The 25,579-nt window shown below is 42.8% G+C and overlaps 1 protein-coding gene across 11 annotated transcripts in view; it reads left to right on the top strand.

Moving 5' to 3' along the window:
* Positions 1–25,579, top strand: part of ELMO1 (engulfment and cell motility 1) — a 734,972-nt gene that overhangs the window by 284,401 nt on the left and 424,992 nt on the right. For 9 of the 11 annotated variants that reach the window (XR_006716458.1, XM_045495324.1, XM_045495323.1 and 6 more), the window contains one exon: positions 16,971–17,118. Coding sequence is in view for 10 of the 11 variants with exons in the window: in XM_045495324.1 (XP_045351280.1) it covers positions 17,041–17,118 (78 nt within the window). In the remaining variant the exon portion in view is untranslated. Of the gene's footprint in view, positions 1–12,550; positions 12,837–16,720; positions 16,830–16,970; positions 17,119–25,579 lie in introns of those variants that run through there. The other 2 variants (XM_045495332.1, XM_045495329.1) reach the window with 2 other exon arrangements.

Raw genomic sequence — 25,579 nt, 5'->3', positions numbered from 1 at the left:
GCTATACCCTTTTATTTCAAGGAGCTGGAAGTGTAACCCCCTAGTATACTCAGAAGAGGAGAAACAGAAAACTTGGTGTGAAGGTCTACCACAAACCCATTTTTTAATATTTCCATATCTCCATTTAATATCTTCAATATCTCCTCTGAAGGAGGAGCAGATTCTGGAGGAAAGAGTTTAGTTTCACATATGCTGTTTGAGATGCTTATGTGATAAACTAAATATCTATATCAAGTAGGCAGTTGGATATTTGAGGAAGGGAGGAAGAAGGAAAAAAAGGAATGAATGAAGGAAAAAAGGAAAGGAGGCCAAGAGAGTAGGAAGGAAGAAGGCAGGAAAATTTGGGTTTTGTATATATGTTGAAAGTATATCTGTGGGATTGTATGAGATTGCATAGAGATGGTGTCTAGAGAAAGACTAGGATGAAGAAATGAACCCTGTGTTAGTTAGGTTAAGCTTTGCTGTATTGTGGGTCCTTTATGGTTCAGGGTGAGATTCTGCCATTTTATACTGTACTGTCTGGGCAGAAACGGTCTGAACACAAAATTCAATGTCACTTTCCCAGCACCTGGAAGAATATGTTGAAAGAAGTGGTACCTGGTAAAACTGGACTAGCAGGAGGTAGTAATTGATAAATTATATTATGTTATATAAGATTATATCAGATTATATTATATTATATTAGTCTGTTTTTTTTCTGGTCAGCTTTGTGGAGATAGAACAAAATTAATTGCTTTTCCTTTCCCTTCAATGAGTATTGACCAATGTATAGAGTCATGTATCACCACAATCAAGAAACAGACCATTTACATCACTCTAAAAAAGTTCCCTTGTGTGCCCTGTGCAGTCAAACCCCTCTCCCCAGACCCTGGTAGCCACTGATGTGTTTTGTATCAATATAATTTTGCCTATCCTAGAATTTTATATAAATGGAATCATGCAATATGTGTTCTTTTGTATCTGGCTTCTTTTATTTGGCATAGGGATTGGCAAACTTTTTCTGTAAAGATTCAGATAGTAAATATTCTTACAGGCTATAAGGTCTTTGTTGAAAGTACTCAACTTTGCTGATTACACCATGAAAGCAGTCTTGGAAAATATATAAGCGAATGTATGAATGTATGTAACTCTGTTCCAGTGAAACTTTGTTAACAAAAATAGGGAGAAGGCCAGATTTGTCCTTGTAGGCTGAAGAGAGCTGACCCTTGACTTAGGAGAATACTTTTCAGATTCATTTTTATTACTGTGGGTAGTAAATCATTCTTTTTTATTGCTGACTGGTATTCCATTGTATTTCAAATATTCCATAATGTGTTTACCCATTCATCAATTGATGGGCATTTAAGTTGTTTCTAGTTTTGGCTTTTATGAAGAAAGTTGCTATGAACGTTCACTTACAAGTCATTGTGTTAACATATGCCTCCATTTCTTTTAGGTATATACCTAGGAGTGGAATTTCTGGGTTATATGGAAATTGTACATTTATTATTGTAAGAACTGCCCCAACTGTTTCTTTAAAATAAAAAAAACCATTTTTATGCTTATTTATTTATTTTGAGAGGGGGAGAGAGGGAGAGAGAGAGAGACAGAATGAGTGGGGGGAGGGACAGAGAGAGAGAGAGAGAGAGAGAGAGAGTATGAGCAGGGGGAGGGACAGAGAGAAAGGGAGAGAGAGAAACCCACACTGACAATACAGAGTGGGATGGGGGCTCAATCTCACTCAGGAACTGTGAGATAATGACCTGAGCTGAGACCAAGAGTTAGTTGGGTGCTTAACCCACTGAGTCACCCAGGTGTCCCTCCCCAAAGGAGACCTACTAGTTAACCACCAATGTATGAGAATTCTAGTTGTTCTGAGTTCTTACCATTGTAGTGAGTGTCTACTGGAATAAATATTTATTAATATTTAAATGTTAATGGTTATAAATAAATCAATGAAGTATAGTGGAATATTGTCTAGTGTCATAGATTTTTTAGATATGATTTTTTAATGACTACTATCCTGTCTTATGGCCTTACCATAAATTATTAAATGGATTTCCTATTATTAAACCTTAAGACCGTTTATAAAAATTTCCTTTTGAAAACAGAGCAGTCACCGTTTGTGGAGAAGACAATAAATTCAATATTGCTCTTACTGGTAAAGGTAGAGAGTGCAATTAATTCTTACTCTTATTTGCAGTTACTTGCTAGGACATGTGCCTTTCCTACTCAGTTGATCTGGGGATTGGGTTGAAATCCTTTTGAAATTTGATGCGCCTAATTCAATCCCACTTTTGAGTGGGCAGCCACCCTGCCTCTTCATGGGTACATCAAGGAGTACCCTCAGGCACATCCTGGAATTTTCTTAAAAAGTATTTTTTGTCTCTTGGTCTCCAAGTAATTTGTGCCTTAACATGTAGGCGAATTAATTTTTGTCTGGGTAATTTTTAAGTAAATGTTTTAAATGTCTACCTCGGTTGTTTATTATTATTATTAATGTTTACTTATTTTTGAGAGAAAGAGAGAGAGCAGAAGAGCACAAATAGGGGAGGGGCAGAGAGAGAGAGGGGGACAGATGATCCAAAGCAGGCTTTGCTGACAGCAGAGAGCCCGATGCGGGGCTTGAATTCATGAACTACAAAATCATGACCTGAGCCGAAGTTGGACACTGTTATAACCAACTGAGCCACCCACGTGCCCCTCTACCTCGGTTTTTAAAAAATCTCTGTCAAGTTTTGTAAACTTTTACTTTAAGCTGTGTAACTTCCCAGTGAACTGTCTTATACCTGAGTGAATTGATTTGCTATTTAGGTTTTTGCTATAATAAGCTCATTAAATGTTGGAGCCCGACACCAAAAAGTCATTATTTCAGTTTTGAGTACTTGTTCTGAGGCTATATATTCTGACAGAGCTAGATGTCAATTAAGATTATTCCTTGTTAGTGGAAATAAAATTGTATTATCTGCTTATAAAAGAGTCCCTCTGGATCCTTTCTCTAGGGACGTAGGAGAGAATATTCAACTTGTGCAAAAGTTTATCCATTCATTAAGTGGAAAGGTAAGAATATAGAGGTCGTCAAGAAATCCCAGTTTTACCTCACCGGAAGTTATGCTTGAGCCATGGGGTGTTTTTCCTGCAGAGCTCTCAGAGGAGCTGTATCAAATTGCAGGTTCTGTCCCAGCTTCAAGAAGTCAGTCAGTGTTGAGCCTGAACGGCTCAGGCCATGTGATTCCTTCCATGGAGTCAAGGTTGGATGCAAGTTTGGTAAGTCACCATCAATGTTATGTTATACCAAGTGAGAAGGTACAATAGGGATCCATAATGAAAAAGTACTTAATAGCCTCCTTCTTCCTCATGAACCGTATTTGTTGTCAAATCCTGGATTTGCTGATTCATAGAGCTAATGTCGCCTGGCTTTCACTGTGTGCCAGGCCCTGTTCTATGCATTTTGTGTGTATTAAGATAGAATGAAATTCAGTGTAATGGCACAGAATACAAGACTTTGGACTGGCTAGGCTGCTAACTAGCCAAGTTAGTGGCTGGTTTCCTTGGAGACTACATTTCCTCATTTTTAGAATGGGAATTATGAACAGCATCTATTTCCTAGGGCTATTGGGAGGATTCAATGAGTTAATATATCTGAACTGTTCAGTGGGGTGCCTGGCACATAGTAAATCATATGAACACTAGCTATTACTATCATCCCCTTATTACTCATCTCAAGAAAGCTGTGAGATAGGTACTGTGGTTTTCCCCATTTTACAGTTGAGCAAACTGAGGCACAGAGAGCAATCCTCCCAAGGCCACAAGGCTAAGAGGCCATGAAACTAGGATTAGAAGACATGTAGTCTGAGTCCAATCTGTGGCCGTAACTGCTGTGCTCTGCTGCCTCTCCATTTAAAAGAAAGAAACGGCTATGAATTTTAGGTGTAATCTGCAGTAAAGCAAATAGGTCCATAAGGAAGAGATGAGTAAGAGGGGTGTCTCTTGTACTGGGGGCTTGGACTTTACCACTGGTTCTTCTGGATGAGTCTATACATACATTGACATGATAGTGGTCAACGAAGTGACTGAGAGTGCATCTTCTATTTGGAGTGGTCCTAGTTCAATAAATTGGTATCACCATCTGTTCTGTTAAGTCAGCCGGAATCCTGGGTCATGCTGAACTCCAGCTTTTCCCTCTTTCCTGTATGCAGTCTATCATCAATTCCTGTTGTTTTTTATTTTTTAAATATCTCATAAATCTCTCACCTTCTCCATCTCCAAGGCACCACGTCAGCCGAAGCCACTGTCATCAGTCGCTTTCTTTCCAGTCTCCAGCAGTCTGTCCCTCCTCGCTCCATTCCAGTCTGCTCTACTCATAGCCTAAGGCAAAATGCAAATCTTGTAATCTTGTGCCCTGGCCTAAAACATTACCCATTTCACATCCAAATCCAGATCTGTCTGATTCTAAAACCTGCCTTCTTTCTTCTGCCACCTTGCAGAAGAAAGTTTGGAACAGTTAGCTTTGATTTGCAAAGATGAAAAAAGTAAGATTCTTAGGTGTCAAGTAGAATCAGGTTTTCTTTGACCTCGTTCATTACATTCATGCCTCAGATAATTAGGTCCCAGAATCTGACCCCATTACCAGACCCGTCAGCAGAACTCAAGTGTTCCACAAAGATTTATAATCTCTGACCTCTTTTCTAGGCAAGGCAGAGCGTATCATAATAGGAAAATGAGAAGATGCATAGCAGCCTTTCCTAATTTTTTTTTTTTCCCTGCAACCTCGCTCACTAATCTAGCAGGCTATTTAAAAAAGTTTTTTTTGGTGTATGTGGTTATTTTTACTATTATTGGTTGGGTTTTTGCCTGACTGAGTCTTTATCAAACCAGATATTAGCTGGTTGAGTCCCAAGTTTGCTAGAACTGAGTGAGGATAATAAGAATTTTAAATCATCAGCATCCTGATAATTTAGCAAGGTAAAATTTAAAAGGCACTCAGTTAGCAAACTGCCAGCACTGAGTTGGAAGTCCCTCTATCTGGTTTCCTCTCATCAGCTTTTAATCTCAGCCCTTCCCAGGGCATGCAGACAGAGTGTGGGGGATCTCTGCCCAAGGGAAAGCAAAGAGGAAATGAGCAGGCAACAACAAAATCTATCCAGAACGTGATCCTCGGGTTGGCAGGAAGCCAACTGGCAGCTCCAGGGTGTAACCAGTAATATTGGTTTTCAGGATAGAACTGCAGGCTGCCTTTTCCCCATTTTTGTACCGGTTTTTATTTTTATTTTTTATTTTTAAATGAATATGGTAAGGAATTTCTGGATTCACATATATGCCTATGGAAGAGGAATGATTTTTTTTTAAAATCTTTATTTATTTGAGAGAGAGAGAGAGAGTGAGTGCTTGAGTTGGGTGGGGGGGGAGGCGATCCACGAACAGTGAGATCATGACCTGAGCCCATATCAAGAGTAAGACACTTAACTGACTGAGTCACCCAGGAGCCCGAACGAGCAGTCCATTTGTTCATCGGCAAACAGTGGCCCATTGGATCCACTGTTATCTTGGTGTTTGTGTGAAAAACTCTTCAAAGTGTGGCCACCTGTCTATGCTGATAGCGTGTGCCCAGACAGTGTTTTATCTTAAGACAAATTGCAACAAACTTGTGAGGGAACCCAGACAAAAACCAGAAGTAGAGATCTCTATCATTCAATCCTGGGAGTCCTGGCAGAGCCTCCTCAGGTGAAGGAGGTAAGAGAGAAAAACCACGTTTTGGTTTTTGTTTGTCTTGGGCTTGTGGGCTTGTGCCTAATAACCAGAGGGATAAGCTATCTAAAACCCTGAAAATGGAGGAAATTCATGTTTCCTAACGGAAACTTCCCTGAGAAACATTTCAGAGTTCTTCTGTGTCTAGCCAGGATATGATACCCCCGGTAGTAGAGCTGTGTCATCATCAGCCACTTAGTGCCCATGAAAACCCCAGCTTCTGGGAAGCAGCTGGGCCCAGGTGGGGCGGGCCATGCTCATCAGGCTCCAGGTGCCTCCCCTCCGTCAGCTTGGTGGGTGGAGCCTCAGCACTTTAGAGCTACTCACCTGGAGAGCAGGACAGCGAAATCGGTGAGTGGGGCAGCTGGATGGAGGCGTCCCTCAGACAGGTGAGAGTTGGAAGTCACTCTGGAGGGCTGGAGTGACATATAACTGGGGAAGCTGTGCAGTAGTGGTGGGGCAGGTCCCTCTCTGTGCAGAGGGCACCCCTTTGGTCCTTCTTGAGGGACTTGTAACTGTCGCATACCTGAAGGCCACATCCACTTCTTGGAGAGAAAGGATTGAGAAGCAGTTGAGTCCCGGTCACCTCGCTAGACTTACAGAACTTGGCTGTGAGGCGTGGGTCGGGAGAGAAATCGGGTCCGTTTTGTTCCATCAGGTTATCTGCCCAGGCATTTCTGCTTTTGAAATGCAGGAGGATCCTTCCGGAATCTTAACACTATCCTTCCTCTTCCTATTCCTTCCAACCCAGTCACTCACCTGGAAGCTTGGTGCTCATCTTTTAAAACCCAGAAGAAAGAACAAGTGTTCGTATCTATAAACCCTCCGTGGACCTGAAGCCAAGTTAGCATTCCTCAGAACAGTTTGTCCAGTTTGGTTGTGATGCTAAAAGGGGAAAAGAACCACCGTGCGGTGGGACTTCTGTGTGTTTCACTAGGGAGGCTACTGGCTGCTGTGTCCAGGTCCCTCATGCCTGCCAGATTCATAATCATAATACTACCCTAGCAGACCCTGTTCCAATTGTTTATGTGTTCAGGGTTCACAACAGTCCTATGAGAAAGGTTCTATTGTTCTTCCAGTGTTACAGAGAGGATACCGAGGGCTAGCCATGTTATGTAACTGTCCAAAGTCACAGAGCTGTGGGTAGGTCAGGGCCCGGATTAACACCCAGGCAGACACCTGACCTTCACACTCACTCACCAGCTCCTGTCCGTCTGGAGAATTAAACCTGAAGGACCCGAGGAGGGAGAAAGAGGCAGAGGCTAGTGCCATCCTTCGTGTGCGGCATTACATCACATACACGTTGTGCAGGATGACTAATTCTGTGCTGAGTTGTCAGGTGGCAGCCTGTGGACGCACAGCCCAGCCCTCCGCCTGCCACAGAAGGCCCTTGCTGCTCATCTGATGCAATCGAATTTCCTAGGGTGGCCTTTGCTGCTCTGCTGTTGCTGGACAGAGAGAGAGAGGGAGAAAGAAGTTTCGCATATTGTTTTTTGATCAGCAGGTTTGGAAACTTTGAGTGTTTGGCTCACAGGATGGTGGAAACGCTCCAGCATTTCCTGTGGCCTCGAGTCTGGGTTGTGAGATAGAGAACTGGGCCTGAGCTTTGTCTCCTCCACCGGGGAATGTCAGCACACATCACGAGTGACAAGGCTTGCCTGCCGGGAGCAGGGGAGCTGGGGGGGATCTGAGGGGGGCGGACAGGAGGGGAGCAGTCACTGACGTTACAACAGCCGAAAAGGAATTTGAAAAGCAAATATCCAAAAACCAGAATAAAGGAGGAAGTGTGTGCCTTAGTTTGTAAAATAATGAACTTTCCAGTTGAGATGCTGCTTCCCAAAGTGCGAGAGAAAGCTCCTAGTGAAGGGAGAAGAACCAGCAGCTCAGCTCGTGTCTCATCTTGTTTTTGACAGAATTTCTCTGGGAGGAAAACAGATCTGGAGTAGGCCCTGCTCTCACCTCTGAGCGCCTCTATTTCTTTTTCTTTTTTTTTTTTTTTCAACGTTTATTTATTTTTGGGACAGAGAGAGACAGAGCATGAACGGGGGAGGGGCAGAGAGAGAGGGAGACACAGAATCGGAAACAGGCTCCAGGCTCTGAGCCATCAGCCCAGAGCCTGACGCGGGGCTCGAACTCACGGACCGCGAGATCGTGACCTGGCTGAAGTCGGACGCTTAACCGACTGCGCCACCCAGGCGCCCCTGAGCGCCTCTATTTCTATTTCTGTCCAATGGGACACACAAGTAGCTGCTGCTTGAAGAAGTGCCTGAAGGTTTTCTGAGGAAGGAATTCTGGATTTTAAAAATGCATCATTGGTTTGAGTAATCCTGTGCATTTTTTTTTAAATGTCTGAATTTGCTTTTAAGGAAAGAGTGATTCATTTGTTTTATTCATTCACTTGTCTGAAAAGTATTTATTGAGCTGCTATTTGCCATGCCATCTGGTCTAGACTAGAGGTACAGAGATGGATAAGATATATGATCCCTACCCTTGGGGAACTCATAAACTAGTAGCATAAGGTATGGAAAGGTGTTCTGGTAGGAGCTTCGTAAGCACCTGAGGAGATAGTTGGGGCCATTGCTTCTTAGCTGGGGAGGCTGTGGGGTCAGGGAAATCTATCAGAGGAACTGGCATAGGAGATTGGCTTTGAAGTCTAGGTGGGAATTTTTGAAGCCAACCCAGGAGTGGAAGGGAAAGACATTCCAGGGAGAGGGAACATTGAGAACAAAGGCGGGAGGCAAGAGAATTTGCCATGCCCAGGAAATGGCCAGCAGTTTGATGAGGAAGGAGAGCCAATATTTGTCTTGGTGCTTTTCCTCTCCTCTCAGGACACTGTGGCACACCTCGAGAGTAATCCTCGCTTGGCCAGTCTGGGGCTTGCCTTCTTTAAGCAGTGCTACCCACAGCCACTGAAAAAGGACTGTTGATGATCTTAAAGAAGAACCTATTTGCCACGACTTAGAGAGTCCTCACTTGTGTGTGCTTGTGGGTGGGGCTCAGGGATGCATTGGTGGGGGGAGGGTGTCTCCTGGTACTCAGAGGCAGGCGGGAACCAGGCTGTGGGAAGTTGATGTGCTATAGGTCATGAATCACCAGCCAAGGTTTTAAAGCTTGAGATTCAAGCTCTCACAAATCCAAATATTCTGTTTCTTTTGCTGTTTATCTTCTGCTAGTTTGCACAGTAGAAAGCTGTAGTTAATTGAATTTTTACTGTCCTCTGTGAATTGGAAAGAGTTACTCAAAAGAATTGGGTTGCTTTCCTGGAGATAATCCCATAGATGCAGGTGATGATAATTCAATATGGGACTAAAGGAAAGTGTTTTCTCTGCCACTTTCCACTCTATTTCAGGCCAAGACTATTCAGCACTTCTGTTTTTCTTGAGAAGTGGAGGAGGTAAATGGTCTTAAAGCATCGTTTCCCGAACTGTGTCCCATGTGAAACTAATGCCACAAGATGCTCCATGAAAAAAAAAAAAAAGAATTTTCTAGAAAGATATATTTGGGAAATAGTATATACTGCATACAAAAATTTCATGGTACATATATATTACATTAAAGGCCCAATAAGTCCTATAGTAAAGGAACCTTTTTAAAAATGTGGTATAGTGATTAAAAACATTGACTGTGGAATCAGACACATGTGGATTGAGTTCTGGCTGGGCTCCATATTTGGATATGAGACCTTGGGCAAGTTACTCAATGTCTGTGCATTTTAGTTTCCTAGTCTGTAAAATGGTTTAGTAATGGTACCTATTTCATAAGGTTGTCATGAAAAGTATATGATACATGAACTAGCTGGTTCCATAATTAGCTGTTATTTCATTTGATGTTATACAAGAGATTTATTTTTTCCTTTTCTTTCTTTCTTTCTTTCTTTCTTTCTTTCTTTCTTTCTTTCTTTCTTTCTTTCTTTCATGTTACATTACTTAATATCTGAAGGAAGTAGTGTTGTGTGGGAAATGCCAGGCTAAGGCTAATTCCTGAAATGCCTGCATGGTTCCTGGCAGCAGTCCAGGAGAGGGAAAGCAGCTTCTAGGCACTGAGGGCTCCATCAGAAATGTGGACATGCAGATATTGAGCTCTAGGACTGGGGAATAAAGTATCATTCCCATTTGGCTCCAAGGTCAGATTGTGTAACTTTAGTCTGTGTTTTGTGGTTCAGTTGTCTCTTGAGGGACTGGCAAGATTATAACTGAGGGCAGTAGACAGATATGGTAGGGTTGATGTATTAGTTAGGAGTTTTTCAATTACAAGTGATGGAAACCTACCTCAAACTCACTTACTGTACCAGGGAATTTATGGGTTCATATATCTAGGAAGAATATTAGGAGAGCTCAAAGAATGGAAGAAAAAGTGTTAGGAGCCAGAATACTCAATGTAGTTAAGACTCTTGTTCTCTTTTCCCCTCTCCTGTCTCTTTTCTCTTTGTCTTTGCTTCTCCTTGCCACATTCCTTCCTATTGCAGACAGCCCATTCCCACATGGATGGAAGGTGGCGGCCTAACAACCCCCCATTGAAAGGGAGAACTCTTTCCTTCCAGGCCTCATAGAGCAGTCCCCAGAAATTGATTTGCTTAGATCATGTGTCTGTCCCTTGGACCGATCAATTACTCTTGCCAGAGAAATGGGCATTGTCATTGGCCCCACACATGCCCAATCTTGGTTGTGGGACAGGACCTGCTACCTGAAGAGAAGAGGTGGAAAAGCTCACTAGACAGACAAAAACCAAAGCTACAAGAGTTCAGTAGAGCTGTATGTGAGGGAGAATGTGCTAGAGTAGAAGGTAACAAAATTGTCCTCAAATGATATCCAGGTTTTCATGTTTTTATATAAATTTCCTTTCCTGTTGATTTTAGCAACTTATTTTTTTTTTTTTTATTTCTCCAAGTGGTCCTTATTCTACATCTCATCTCTCTTTTTTTTTTTTTGCAGTTAAAATATTATATTTATGACTATTACTGCCCACTTTGTGAAGTTGGTCTATGTAATAAGTTTTTTTATTAAAAAGTTTTTTTTATTCTTTATTTTTGAGAGAGACAGAGAGACAGAGAGACAGAGTGCAAGTGGGGAAGGAACAGAGAGAGAGGGAGACACAGAATTGGAAACAGGCTCTAGGCTCTAGGCTGTTAGCACAGAGTCCTATGCGGGGCTTGAACTCATAAACTGGGAGATCATGACTTGAGCCAAAGTTGGATGCTTAACTGACTGAGCCATCCAGGCACCCCAATAAGTTTGTTTAAAAGCAATATTAGAAGCAGTCACCTTAGTGCCCTGCTTTTCAACCAGAGATGATTTTGACTCCCAAGGGACATCTGGCAATGTCTGGAGACATTATGATTGTCTCCATTTTATAAGTAAGCATCTGATTGTATAAACTGGCATCTACTGGGTGGAGGCCAAGGCTGCTGCTAAACTTCAGCAGAGGCCAGGATGAGCCCCACAGCAAAGAATTATCTGATCCAGAATGTTAATAATGCTGTGATTAAGAAGCCCTGCTTTAGTGGTTTCAGGAGAACAGACCTTCTCATGGCCAAGTTTATTACTCTACATTTTATGGATTAAAAATAAATTAATTTTATTTATTTCTAAAGGGCTTTTGCTTTTATTCTTGATTGTATCAGTGTATGAGAGTGTTATTTTGCCCACATTCTCACCAATCAATGAACATTTATTTCTTACCAATATGATAGACAAAAAAGGTCTGTTTTGGTGCTTTAATTTGCATTTCTCTTATTACTGTTAAGAGTGACCTTTTGGGTAATTTATTGACCATACATTTCCTCTTGTGTGGATTACTTTGTAAACTAAAAAAAAAAATTATAAGAGATCATTGTTAAGGATATTGATACTGGGTTAGGTCACAGCTGTTGCAAGTATTTTCTCGATTGCTTATTATTTGTTTTTAAATTTTTATGGTGCTTTTTGGAATGGTGAAGATTTTAAGTGTCTTTGTGTCAAATCATCAGCCTCTTCTTTATGCTTTCTGTCTTCAGTGTTACGCCTGTTTACTAGGGCTGTCATAACAAAGCACCACAGTCTGGATGGTTTAAACAACAGAAACGTATTGTCTCCTAGTTCTTGGGGCTGGAAATCTGAGATCAAGGTGTAGGCAGCTTGGCTCTTTCTGAAGCCTCTCTCCTTGGTTGTCGATGGCCGTTCTCTTACTGTTTCCTCAAATGGTTGTCCTCTGTACCTGTGTCCAGATTTCCTCTCCTTACAAGGACAACAGTCAGATAGGATTAGGGCCCATTCTAATGACCTTATTACAACTTAATTTCCTCGTTAAAGGCTCTGTTTCCAAATACAGCCATAGTCTTAGGTACTGGGGGTTAGGACTTGATCATATGAATTTTTGGTGAACACAGTAGCCCACAGTCATGTTCGAGGGGCCTCCAACACCTTGGGAATATGTAAACATTTGGGGGAAGTTACCAAGCTCAGTAAGGTTTAGTATCTTCATTCGTTTACTGTAAGGAGTGCCAACTATCACTAGGGGAAGGATGCAGGGTAAGGAAACAAGTGTGTGCTTCAGGCTTCCAGTCCAATGCCTGCTCTCAGCTTCTGCCCCTGCTCCTTTCTACCAGCTGTCCCATGCCCTCCATGATGACATTTCCAGTTGCTGTGAGAGCAAAGACTTTTCTCTGCAAGTTTGCAACATATTGTAAAAGGGTAGCTAATAGCACGTTTCGCACCTGGCAAGTTGAGTTATTACTAAGATTACCTTAGGAGGCTTTTGTCAGGATCATATACATAAGTTGGAATATTTGATTCAGTTCTCTCTCTTCCTTTCTTTCTTCTGAATGGTTATGTTTTGCACAGTGTTCCCCTGTTCCTGAAGCCATGAAACTTCCTCCTTGGCCTCTGCTGTTGTCAGAATGGATGTTAATTCCCTGATGGAGTAAGAGACTCTGAAATGGCACTCCCACCATCTATCGATCTATCCAGATCCTCCAGTTCAGCGGAGGATCCCTGCTCTCATGGTCTTCCCTGGCAGTCATTGCTCATCTATGCGACTTGGAAAGAGGAACTTCTGTCCTCTAATGCATGTTTGAGAAGGGAAACAAAGACAGAGTTCAGCAAGCGTGGATGAATCATAGCATCCTGGATAAGGTGAAGTGGGAGGCACCTGTCTCTTACTGTATTCTTGGGCCTAGACAGTAAGGGTGTTGGGATGTATCATTCTGTTTGGAATAAGAAGGATGTTGTACAAAGAAGAGGAGAAGAAGTAGGCCTTCCTGAGGCACAGTGCACCGTGCAAGACTGTGTCCTCCAAAGCACAAAGTAGAGGGCTCAGGAAAGCCTGAGTAATAGACGGAGATCAGAAGATGCCACTTTGCAGTAAGGATTGTTTTGAGCTGAAATCAATTTAGAAACAGCATCACAGGAGGAACTCTCTGCCATTCTCATTTCTACTTAAAAGCAGGGCATAAATGTTTCTTTTGTAAAGGAAATTTAGATCTATAAAGGAAATTTCTATTTGTCAAGATATCTTCCTCTCCCAAACCTGGAAGAGAACTACTCCAGACACCACTCTTAACCACATGAAAGGATTTGAGACTGTATAACAAACCAACTGAACAACTTGTTTTTTAACCATACATTTCCAAATCACCATTCCACCTCTTGTATCCCTCAGGAGCCCAAACCCCTTTGCCTTCATCTAACCTCTTGTCCACACTTTGTCACCCTGTGTGAGACGGTATGTAAGCTCCAAGCTCTAACCACCCCTTTGAGTTACTTCTCACTGAGTTCTCCTGCATGTATGTACATTGCATGAGTAAACTCATTTGTTCCTTTCTGTCAATCTTGCCTTTGTTAGTTTAGTTTGCACTACCCAGGCACTGAACCTAAGAGAGCTGAGGATAGGTTTTTTCCCTTCCTCTCCAGATGGACAAAGTGAATGAAAGATTACTTTCAGAAGGGTGCTGCTTTCAGAGTCCCTTTCTCTCTCTCTCTTTAAATCTTTTTTTTAAAGTTTAATTATTTATTTTGAGAGGTGAGGAGGGGCAGTGAGAGAGGCAATCCCAGGCAGGCTCTGAAATGTCAGTGTGGTGTCCGATGTGGAGCTTGAACCGTGAGATCATGACCTAGGCTGAAATCAAGAGTTGGATGTTTAACCGACTGAGCACCTCGGCACCCCTCTCTTTTTTTTTTTAAATGTTTGTTTATTTTGAGAATGTGAAGTAGAGAGTGTGTATGCGCACTTGTGCACGTGAGTGAGAGCGGGAGAGGAGCAGAGAGAGAGGGAGATAGAGAATCTCAAGAATCCCAAGAATCTGTGCTGATAGCACAGAGCCTGCTTGGGATTCTCTGTTTCCTTCTCTCACAGAGGCTGATGTGGTGCTGGATCCCTTGAACTCTGAGATCATGACCTGAGCCAAAATGAAGGGTCAGATGCTTAACTGATTGAGCCACTCAGGTGCCTCTAGGCCTTTTCCCTCTTTACCTAACCTGAATACTAAGGGAAAAGGTTGTCTATTTTTTTTTTCTACAAGGGAGCATTGAGCATTTGAAATATGAGACTGGTGCTCCCTCTCCACTATTCCCATAATCAGTATAAACCTATTATTTGTCACCAGTAGATAATGATAGCCAGTGGGCAGAGGACAACTTTCCTGGGGAGGAATGAAGGGACAGAGGAGTTGAAGCAAATCATTTACCCAGCTGTTTGGTGTTTCTTTCCCATTGATCCGCCTTTTGGCTTCTACTGGCCCATCTGTCAGCCTCTTTCAGTGCAGTTGTGGGGGCACACAGTTCACCAGGGCAAGTGTGTTAGTTTTTCCATTACACAGCTCCTATAGGAATGTCCACATAGGCTTGATTTTTTTCCCCCTCTCTTAATAGGATTTGCTGGTGTAACAGAAAGACTAGAAATAGGATAAAAGGGTTTAAAGCCATTACAGGGACCAGAAGCTAAAACTATATGGGAAATTCGGTGGTGGGGGGGGAAGGATCAGGTATTTGGAAATTTTATGCTCCCAAGACCTAATCAAGCTGACCGGAAAAACATGTGGTGATGTAACAGATCTTTAGGAGACTACAATGAGGTGAGCTTCAAACAGAGATATAAAGAACTTTGGACACAGACCAATGTGTACAGACAGACAGATTTCTAGATGGGAATCAAGAGCGGTTTCTCTCTGTTGTCTTGGAAACGTGACCTAAAGCTAAGAAGGAGACCTTCAGCAGAATGATAAAGAAAACTGCAACTTGCTCAAGGGTTATGGAGTCACATGTAACTGACACGGGGACTTTAGTAACTAACTCCCAAATAAAAAGCAACTAACTCCTCTGTCTCATTAAATTCGCTCAACTATAAGCAAAGCCATTTGACGTGCATATTAAGGTTGTAGAATTTTCATGTTAAAAATGGAATCAAGTAAATCAATCAGCATGCAAGCAGGGACATTGCAGAATTCTCCACCCATTTCCTAGTTGCCTCCAGGGATTTGAGAGTTACCTTACAAGGCAGAATGGTTGGAGTGTCTAGCCAGCTGCACAGACTTCCCTTTAGTGGGTCTTAAATTTTAGTTTGCATAAGAATTATTATATTAGGCTGTTTACCAAAATTTATGAACCTTATATTTATGGGGCAATTTTGACAACATTAGACTCCACTTTACTGCTGGTGGCTCTGATGAGATAAAATTAACTGTTCTCTCACGGAAATATAAATTCAAGAGGATAAAATGTGGACTTCTGAGGATAACAATGTGGACTGGATTATTCATTCTGAAATGGTGCACCTGACTCTTCCCTGCGGGAGCCCCGTCTGTGCTGTTTGTTAGTGTGGGTAACACTGATGAAGCCTAATCACACTTGTCAAGTGAATTCCCAGGGGATTCCTTGTAGCCTTTTGGCTCTCTCAATGGCTCCTTTGTCCACTTCTGCCATCTTATTCTCCACAGAGACTCAGGGAGAGCCACATCATTGGATTCTCACCTGTTCAACAGGTTTTGTCTCAACAGTCTTTGAGGAATAAATACCAGTGAAAGGGGAAGAAAAGCACCCTTGGCTTTTGATTCCTGGGTGGTTAGATGACCTCTTTTAGTGTAATTCGAGACTATTTTGTGTAGAGGTGGGAGGAGGGTGCTCAAAATGCATTTTAATTTTCATTATCTATTCTCTTGATCCCCAGGATCATGTGTTCTTTGTTTTGAGTAGTGTTACCTGGTATTTACACAGTCTATTTTCACATTAGAACCTGTTTTCATGATTCTTATTCTAGGGTGTATAACTGGTTGGGATTGAAGTGATGTGGTACAGACATAATACATTGTCCATAGAATTCTCTAGTGAATAAAGGAGCATAGAGACTATGAAGAGGAATACCCCAGTACAGATTTGCTATTTGTGCTTGCATATGTGAGACCCCATAATTATTTAACAAATCCCTGTTGTAGAATATTCGTCCAGGTGGATGTGCAACTTTAAGAGGACGGAGATTCTCCACTATATTTTCACACGCACACACACACACACACACACACACACAGACACACACAAATTTAAGTTTTGAGTCACATGAATATGTTATCCGTTCAAAAATATTAAGTTAAAAAAGTCATCCTAAAGAAACAGGCCAATAATCTAGGGGAGGCAGCAGAGGATAATCTTACTTCTTTTGTGAAAGCAACACTATTCATTCCAGTGAAAATTCAAGGTCTGTTCTGTTTGCCGCACTATCCACATCAGTCAATTTTCTTCCCTCCTGAAGGCGCAGTGTGTGAACTGGCCTTGGGGAGGGAGTGTGTGTATGCATGTGTGTGAACCTCAGGGCATTTCTTCTTCCTCATGATATCCTGGTTGCTATAGTGCGGAGCTCTATTTGTGACACACAGAAAAATACTTTAAAGAAATGCTGCTTCCTGACCATGACTTCCTGGGCAATCTGTTCTTCCGGAGACTGTTGAGCGCGAGAAGTTTACGTGCGTTTCTGGACAGAGTGAGCCCAGCTCATCCAGACCCTGGGCACCACTGGGAGCTGAACCCCGTGGTAAGGGACAAACTGCCCCTTGCGGGGACCACGTCTCCTGAAGGCTTCGACTCTAGGGCATTGGCTCCTTCCTGTCATCTGTCTTCTCTCCTCAGGAGCAGCCGGAGGTACAGTTGGTGCCCTGTGTGTTGTATACCCAGAGCCGTTTCTCATACCTAAACCACCAGTGAAAACAGGAAGTGATGAAGCAGAATTTGCCCTGCATCGGCACTGAGCAACTTTTCTTTCTTTTTGTCATTCCTCATTAGGTGTAGACACGTGTGGCCGTCTGCACTGTAGGATCCCGGTTCTATAAGCTTTGGACTCCCTGGGATTACCATGCCGCCCCCCGCGGACATCGTCAAGGTGGCCATAGAATGGCCGGGCGCCTACCCCAAACTCATGGAAATCGATCAGGTCAGTCATGCTGGCAGCAGTTTGGGGGTTCTCTTCAGTCTTCTCTCTGTCTTGGAATTTTCACAGACTTTGGTTAGCTCTTTTGTCCTCCTTTCTCTCTCTGGCTGTGCTGAAAAATCTGTGCAATAATAGTTGCAGTGTAGTTTGCTTTGTGTACCAGATACAGTGACGACGGACGGGGTTTTTATGCTCGTTCAACATCTACTTGGATTGTGTGAATACAGGGTTTGTGTCTGAAGCTGGGTGAGAGGCGGCAGGGCCCAGTGGCTTAGGTTCCGGGCAGTTGGCACAGTGGAGGCTATCCCGGCCCTGCCTGGCAGGCGCTCATGAGTAGGTGCAGGTTGTTTTATCCTAGGCAACACGAAACTTAATTTTTTGATACACTTTCCCCTTTGATTTTTGCAGAAGCAGCCAACAAGTACATTACAGTAACCGCTTAATAGTGAAATTAGTATAGAGGGGCTTGGGCTTGCCTCCCAGCTAATTCTAATTTTATTATTAGTGTAAAATGCACTGTCTGTCTAGTGCATTGTCTGGCATGTAATACATCCCCAATACGTATTTAATGAATGAAAAAATATCCAAAAGATTTTTTAATATGGCCCTACCTTTAAAGGCCTCCTTTAGCTTGGGTCTCAACAGTCTTACGGTGTGGCTTTGATTTGATTTGATTTGATTACAGGTTATCTCAGGAAGGTTACTAGAGCAAATAATTTAAGGAGAAAAAAAAGATTGAGACTTATGTACACTTAGAGCTTCATAAAACAAATACCATAGAATTCTAGGTGGCTTTTAATATTTTCACAATTGGGCTACCATGGCAACTCCACTTTTTATATATGTTCTCAGTATTGTTCTATGATTATGATCTATAAATTTTTTTCCCCTGGTCAGATGTTATTATCTGGTTGAAGAATACTGTAAGAGTTGTATGGCATTGTGTGGATCCAAAAGACTATTGACATAAATTATAAAGGTCAAATCAGAATTAGTTGAGCTTGAGTATGAATTTGAGGAAGGGTAAAATTTTAGGATTGTTGTCAACAAAGGTGTCATCGGTCCAGCTCATCATTGTCATTTTAACTGCTCTACGAGGCAGTTTTTGTGGAGCTCTAGAAGCAACCCATGTGGGTAGAGAAGCCCATCCGGTAGTTTTATATACATTTGTGTCAGGTAACAGATGTTTGTCTTTTTTCATGTGCTGTTCGAGAGAGGAGGTGAGTTGAATTTTAAAATATGCTTGGGACTACCTGGTGTAGACTAAATACAGTTAGGACTAGGTTTGCTACTGGCTAAGGGAACCAACGGCTTCAAAGGGGAGTTGACCTCTTACATCCACATGGCAGTCCTGGGCTGGCGTGGTTGGTGCTCCGGGGACATGAACCCAGGCAGGCCTCTTCTGTCTTGTTGCTTTGCCTTCTCCATATGTGTGGCTGAGGACGGTTGTTCGGGCTTCACCTGGGAGCTCATTGGAAATGCAAAGTCTCAGAACCTACCCCAGATCTCCTGACCTAGAATCTGCATTTTAGCTAGGTCTCCAGGAACTCCTGTGTCTAGTTAAGTTTGAGAAGTACTGAGCTGGATCCCGGGTACCCCAGGTCTGGGGTACTTGTTTAAATGTTCTTGGGGCTTCTACCTCAAGTGATTCTAAGTCAGTGGTTTAGTAAATTTTTTCCGTTTGATTCTGCCGTGGCTCCGGGAACCTCTGCTATCAGACAATAGCTCCTGATACACATTCTTAGGGGTTTTGGAGTCAGTGTCCTGTTCTTGCCTTTGGGGATGGCCTTTGGTGTGTGTGTGTCTTAACACTTATTTTTTAGTTATCTTTTTATTTTGGAACAATTTTAGATTCATAGAAAAATCGTGAAGAGTCAATTGAGAGTTTCCATAACCCCTTCACTCAGTCTTCCCTAATGCTTAATATAACTGGTACATTTCCCAAAATGAAGGCATTAACAATGGCACATTACTGGTAACTAAACTACAAACTTTATTTGGATGTCAGCAGTGTTGTCCTCTTTCTGTTCCAGGATCTAATCCAGGAATGCCAACCACATTGTAATATAGTCGTCATGGTTCCTCATTCTCCTCCAGCCTTTGACAGTTCTTCAGTCTTTCCTTGTTATTTCATGGCTTGAAAGTTTTGAGCAGTAACTTTAGTTCAATACAGTTTTTAAACAGAGAAATGGCAAGTCTAGTACAAAGAACTTCTGTCTACCTTTTATCCAGATTCTTTAAGTATTAACATTTTGCTTCATATGTGTGACTGTTTTCTCCATTTTTTCTCTTTTTAATATATAGCTTTTTCCTGAACCATTTGAGAGTGACTTAGAGGCACCATCCCCTTTTACTCCTAAATACTCAGTGTAAGAACAAAATCCTTCTTTTACATAACCATAGTCTCTTTATAAAAGCCAGGAAATTGAACAGTAGTTCAAAACTATCATCTAATTCAGAGTCCATAGTCCATATTCAAGATTCATCAGTTGTCCCAATAAGATCTCTTATCCCTCCAGGCTCATGTATTACAGTTATTGTCCTGTCCCGATGGTCTCCATTGACATGGAATGTTTCCTTAGTCTTTCTTTATCTTTTGTGGCCTTGACAATTTTGTAGAGTACAGGACAGCTTTGTGGAATATTCTTCAGTTTGGGTCTCTCTGATGTTTTCTTCCCAGGTTTTCTATTATCAGGTAAAATGCCAGAGAGATGATGCTGTGTCCTCTTCGGGGCATTGTATCAGGAGGCACCTGGTGTTTCCTTGTCTCGTTCTTGGTGATGATCCGGTTTTCCAAAGGCAGATATGAGGTTCACAGAAGTTAAGTGATTTGCCAATTCATGAAGCCAGGACACACACCCAGGTCTCTCTTACTCTGAAGACTGAACTTTTAAACAGTTGGCTAAATTGTGGGCCTTGTGGTATTGCCGTATGGAGACTACACAAAGGATTAGAAACCTAACCCCTTATTGCCCTGCAGCTACTGAGATTGGAGTGAGAGACTCATGGCAGTGCTGGCATCAGGTGTTTCTTGATTGGGTCAGAAATTGGCTGAAGAATTGGAAATGTATTTGCACATGCAACAAAGACTTGAGCCATGATTCGTACTTGGACTTTTCTTCTGATCTTTTACCTTGTTCAGTGAGGGTCGCATAACCTGCCTCTCTCCTGTGGCAGGCTACCTTTGTTCAGAAAGCTCTTTGCTCCTTTTTACCCTGGGTAGCTACTATTTCACTAAAAGGTTATTTCTGGGAGTTGGGTTCGGCTTTGCTGTCCCGTGTTCTCCTGAAACCTTGAGTATCCTTCCGCTTATCCCATTGTGTTGTCCCTGTCTGTCACCTTAAACCGGGGGTCCGACTCAACCTTGAGCGTGCCCAAGGATCACCCAAGGAGCTTGTGAAAAATGCACATTTCCAGCCGAGCTGCAGAGATTTTGATTCTGTCGCCAGGGGTGGGGCCCTTCCTCTGCTTTGTGAGGAACACTAAGTGAGGTTGATGCAGGGGCCCCCACACTTCCCAATCCAGGGGTCGTGAGAAACCGTCATGAGCCTGTAAATTGCTTCATCTTTGAGTGCAGTTTCTCTAGTGCCTGGAGAACAGTCCGTCCTTAATCAATGGATATTTAATTAATGAATAACTGGGAGAAGGAGCACATTTCTGCTCAGCTTTGCTCTATTGATGCCTGTTTGGTTCAAGGGGATGTCTGCACGGAGCCGACTGGTTTGTTTTCTCTCCAAATTGTGAAGAGAAAATTCTGCCTTTCCACTCAGCAGGAAAAGCCCCTATGGGATTTTTACAAGAGGAGTTTGCCATACCATAGGAAGCCGTCAGAGGAGTTGTAAACTATCTCGTTGGCGGCTTCTACTTTGGCCTTTATGGTCTGTTGCTGAGTTTCACCCTCAGGGGCCACTTGAAGCCACCAGTCGGTGGTTGTCTGGACACACTGAGCCTTAAAGCCTCCCACCCCCTGTCCTGGTTAACTTACTATTTTCTGAACAGCTTATTTTTCTCAATCAAGAGTATAGAACCCTTGACACTCTGACGAGAGGCGTTTGCTGAGAGTTAGTGTGGCCTAAGCAATGCAGTACAGTCTCCAGGACATTGAAATCTGGATGGGGCCCCGGAGCCCCCATATTTGTGAGAGGCTCTGTTACCCTCTTTGAGCCTCAGTATCTTCGTTTTGCAAAGCTGACATAATAATTTTGCACTTTCATGATTCTTGTGAAGATTAAAGAAAATGTGTGAAAAAGAATGTAGGACATCGCCTGGCTCAGAGTAATTACTCCATAAAGGCAGCCCTGTTTCTGCCAGTTTAAGCAAGTTCTCCTTAGATTAGGAAATGAGATGCGCTGGTTTTCTTTTTTACCTGCCCTTTGTCAAGAATGGTTCCCTGGCTTTCTCCTTCTTTCTGTGCCTAATGTTTTTATTTTTATTAAACAATTTTTTTAATGTTTATTTTTGAGAGAGAGAGTGGGGGGGGTGTGAGGGGCAGAGAGGGGGATACAGAGGACCCCATACAGGCTCCACACTGACAGCAGAGAGCTGGATGTGGGGCTCAAACTCACAAACCATGAGATCATGACCTGAGCCCAAGTCAGACGCTTAACTGCCTGAACCACCCAGGCACTCCTGCCTAATGTTTTTAATGTTTAGGAACGAGAGACAACTAAAGGGTAGGTGGGAGGCATCACCTAGTAATAAGGGAGAATGCTAACTGGACATGCAGCCAGTTATGCTGTGGAATATTCACTGGCTCCCTAGCACTTCTCCTTGATAGTTTCTTCTGTTTCTTGGCCACGTGCCAGCATTCTGGGCAGCAGATATTCTGTTCCCACATGTGCGCCTCAGGCCTCTAGTTTCTCCTGTCTGCCCTGCCCCACATTCCTTCCTTTCCAAGGAGTGCACTGTGGCCAGAAAGCCACCACTCCTGTCTGCGCCTTACAAGTCCTCTGCTTATGGGTTTGCGTGCCTCCAGGATCTCATGATGCCCTTGTCTCCTGCCATCCTATTCCCGCCCCACACCCGCACCCACTGCCAGCAGAGGAGGGAAGGGATGGTCCTGCCCCTGTCCCAGGCCATTCAGTCTGTCCCATCCCCCGACTCTCTGGCTGCACCTGTGTTCTAACCCTTCCTTTCCCCTTACCTGAGGCTTTGCCCCATCACTGTTGTCTTCAGTTGTTCTGTTCTTCTCTGCTTTCACCAATAAGCTCTTCTGTTCCTGCCTTAGAAGGCCCTTCTCTTGACCTAGTAACTCTCTTGCTAGCATGTAATTTAGGTTGTGTCTTTCCATTCTAAGTTGATTTAAATGTTGTCAGTATAGACCATCACCTGTGCTGTGTCAGTATCTACTTAATCTGAGAATGAGTAACAACTTTCCTCTCCCTGGAGCTGCTCTCTGATGGCTGCAGTGCCTTCTGCTTTGCTAAATCGAGTGGTCCTCCCTCCGCCTTGCTTGGCCTCGCTGTCTTGGTTACACTTGGCAAAGCTGCTCATTCTGATCTTCTTGAAACTCCCTGTTCTTCATTAAGCTGCAGTCCTGAGATTCTCCCTCCTTGTCTGATTAGTCTTTGTGAGTTTCCTTCATGGTTCCACGACTTTCTCCTTGCTAAATTTGCCCCAGCCTCAGTGCTTAGCCCACTGGTCTGTGTGTTTACTACTGATACTCTTTGTCTAGATTCCATGTTCTCTCTTGGCTTGAAGTATAACTTCTATCTAAGTAACACCAGCTCTGTCACCAGTGTGCCCCTGCTGGCTGGCCACCAGGTCTTCTCCATTTGATAGATACGTTATTCCTCTATATAAGCCTCCATGTGCCTGCAGAATACAAGCAAGTGATTGGTGAAACTGTGCAGATGTAAGCCTGCAGAAAGGTGGTGTGATAGGAGTTACCAACTTTTGGAAGTTATTTCAGGTAGAAGAAGGATGGGTTAGATGTGTTGTTCACAACCCCAAGTGTACAGACTCCATCCTGTCCATACAAGGAAATAAAGCCCATTTCTACTCAGGAAAAGCTAGCCCAAGCCATCCCAGTGGGCAAGGGGTCTGGGTCATCTCTAATATCTGTGCACCAGACAAGCCCTTGGGAAGGTTGTTATGCATCATATTCAGGCCCAGAAACAATGATGGGGAGAGATGCATATATTTTTTTAAATGTTTATTTTTGAGAGAGAGAGAGACAGAGAGACAGAGAGCACGAGCGAGCAGGTGAGAGTCAGGGAGGGACAAAGAGAGAGGCAGACAGAGGATCTGAAGTGGGCTTGATGCTGATAACAGTGAGCCCGATGTGGGGCTTCAACTCACAAACTATGAGATTATGAACTGAGCCGAAGTTGGACATTTAACTGACTGAGCCACCCAGGTGCCCCGCATGTTTTTTTTTAACCTTAGTTGGATCATTCTCAAGGATCCTTCTCAAATCCTTCCCAAATGCTTCAGGGGTGAGGGGTGTATGCAGTGTGTTTGAAGGCTTTTCACACTCACTCCTGCAACAGCAGCTTATATTGGCCTTTTGATTTTTGCATGCTTTTGCAAAAGATTTTGTTTGAGGAGAGTATAACACAACTAAAAAAAAGTAAGTCATGGATGATTCTTGAGTGATCCTAAGACTTGAGTCAGATTCTTTCTTTATTTATTTAAGTTTTTCTTAAAAAAATTTTTTTAGGGGCGCCTGGGTGGCGCAGTCGGTTAAGCGTCCGACTTCAGCCAGGTCACCATCTCGCGGTCCGTGAGTTCGAGCCCCGCGTCAGGCTCTGGGCTGATGGCTTAGAGCCTGGAGCCTGTTTCCGATTCTGTGTCTCCCTCTCTCTCTGCCCCTCCCCCGTTCATGCTCTGTCTCTCTCTGTCCCAAAAATAAACGTTGAAAAAAAAATTTATAAAAAAAAAATATAAAAAAAAATTTTTTTTTTTAAATGTTCATTTATTTTTGAGAGAGGGAGGGACAGAGCATGAGCTGGGGAGGGGCAGAGAGTGAGGGAGACACAGAATCCGAAGCAGGCTCCAGGCTCTGAGCTGTCAGCACGGAGCCCGATGCAGAGCTCAAACTCACAAACCATGAGATCATGACCTGAGCCAAAGTCGGATGCTTAACCAACTGAGCCACCCGGGTGCCCCTTGAGTCAGATTCTTTAATTTGACTTGATGTCCCCTCCATGATTTCCCTTCATATTACCCAGGGTGCAAGGTATCTTTGTATTGACCAGGGTTCAAAGCTGCTGTGTGCAATTTTTAAGTACCATCTTGCTATTTAGAAGCTTCCCCTTTAGAAGTATGTCCCTGCACATGCATGTATGTGGTTCATTTCTTGCGGTTTCTTTCTGAGAGTAAACCTGCTTGAATTCCTCCTGCTTCTGTTCAGCCCTTCATTCCTTTAAATCCTGGCTTTGCTAACACTGCCCAGAGCCTTCTTTGTATTCAAACCTTTGCTGAGTGTGTTATAATGCAGTTATTTTTCCATCCTTCTCATTTCTTATACCATTTTCTTTGCCTGTAGCTTTTATTCAGTTAATATAGCATGCACATAATGTTGCTTACATTTTTTTAGTGTACCCATGTCTTTTGAAGTAGATTATATGCTCCCGGTGATCAGTCAGCTTGTGTTTTACGTGTATTTGTACCCTGTGATCCCTTACATCGATCTCTATTTCTGTGTGTATCTACTTTAGGTTTGAACTATGAACAGTAAGGATGAGATAAACCGTTGATATTCTCCATCCTCCTAGCAGAAAAATTGTAGTAGCATCCTCTGCTTATATATGGTCGGGGATATTATTTCCCTAAGAGAAACCTACATGATGTGTTTTCAGGCAAGCGTGTACAAAATGACTGCCTGCATTTTCCCCTTAGCTATCCTATTTCTGTAGATATGTTTTTTTGTTTTTGTTTTTTTTTTTTTTTTTTTACATTTTTTAATGTTTATTTTTGAGAGAGAGAGAGAGAGAGACAGGCAGGCAGAGAGAGAGGGAGACACTGAATCCGAAGCAGCCTTCAGGCTCTGAGCTGTCAGCACAGAGCCTGAGCTGGGGTTCGGAGAACCCATGAACCATGAGATCATGACCTAAGCCAAAGGCAGACATTTAACCGACTCAGTTACCTGGGCACCCCTCTGTAGATATTTAAGATATAATCTAATATGTATAACTTTGATTTACCCAAGACCTTTTTAAAGCTCATTAATTGCATAAAGCACATTAAAATTTTTGTGCTTGACATTGGAGTTTTGCTCATTCTGTACATAATAATAACAGTAGTAGTAGAAATAATAGCATGGGCCATCTGATGAGCACATACGATATGCCAGGCAGTATGTTAAATGCCTTGCAATGGAGTATTTCATCCCCAAAAAAGACTTTAGATGTCCTAGTTCATAATTGTTCACAAGTTCATTAATTTGCCTCAGATCACACACCTAGGAAGCTACTGATTTGAATCCAACACTGCATGATACTAAAACCCAGGCCATTTCTAC

This window comes from Leopardus geoffroyi, chromosome A2 (genome assembly GCF_018350155.1).
Source record: "Leopardus geoffroyi isolate Oge1 chromosome A2, O.geoffroyi_Oge1_pat1.0, whole genome shotgun sequence".
In the NCBI taxonomy this organism is placed as follows: Eukaryota; Metazoa; Chordata; class Mammalia; order Carnivora; family Felidae; genus Leopardus; species Leopardus geoffroyi.
Note: the sequence above shows the minus strand (reverse complement) of the source record. Positions and strands in the feature narration are given on the sequence as shown.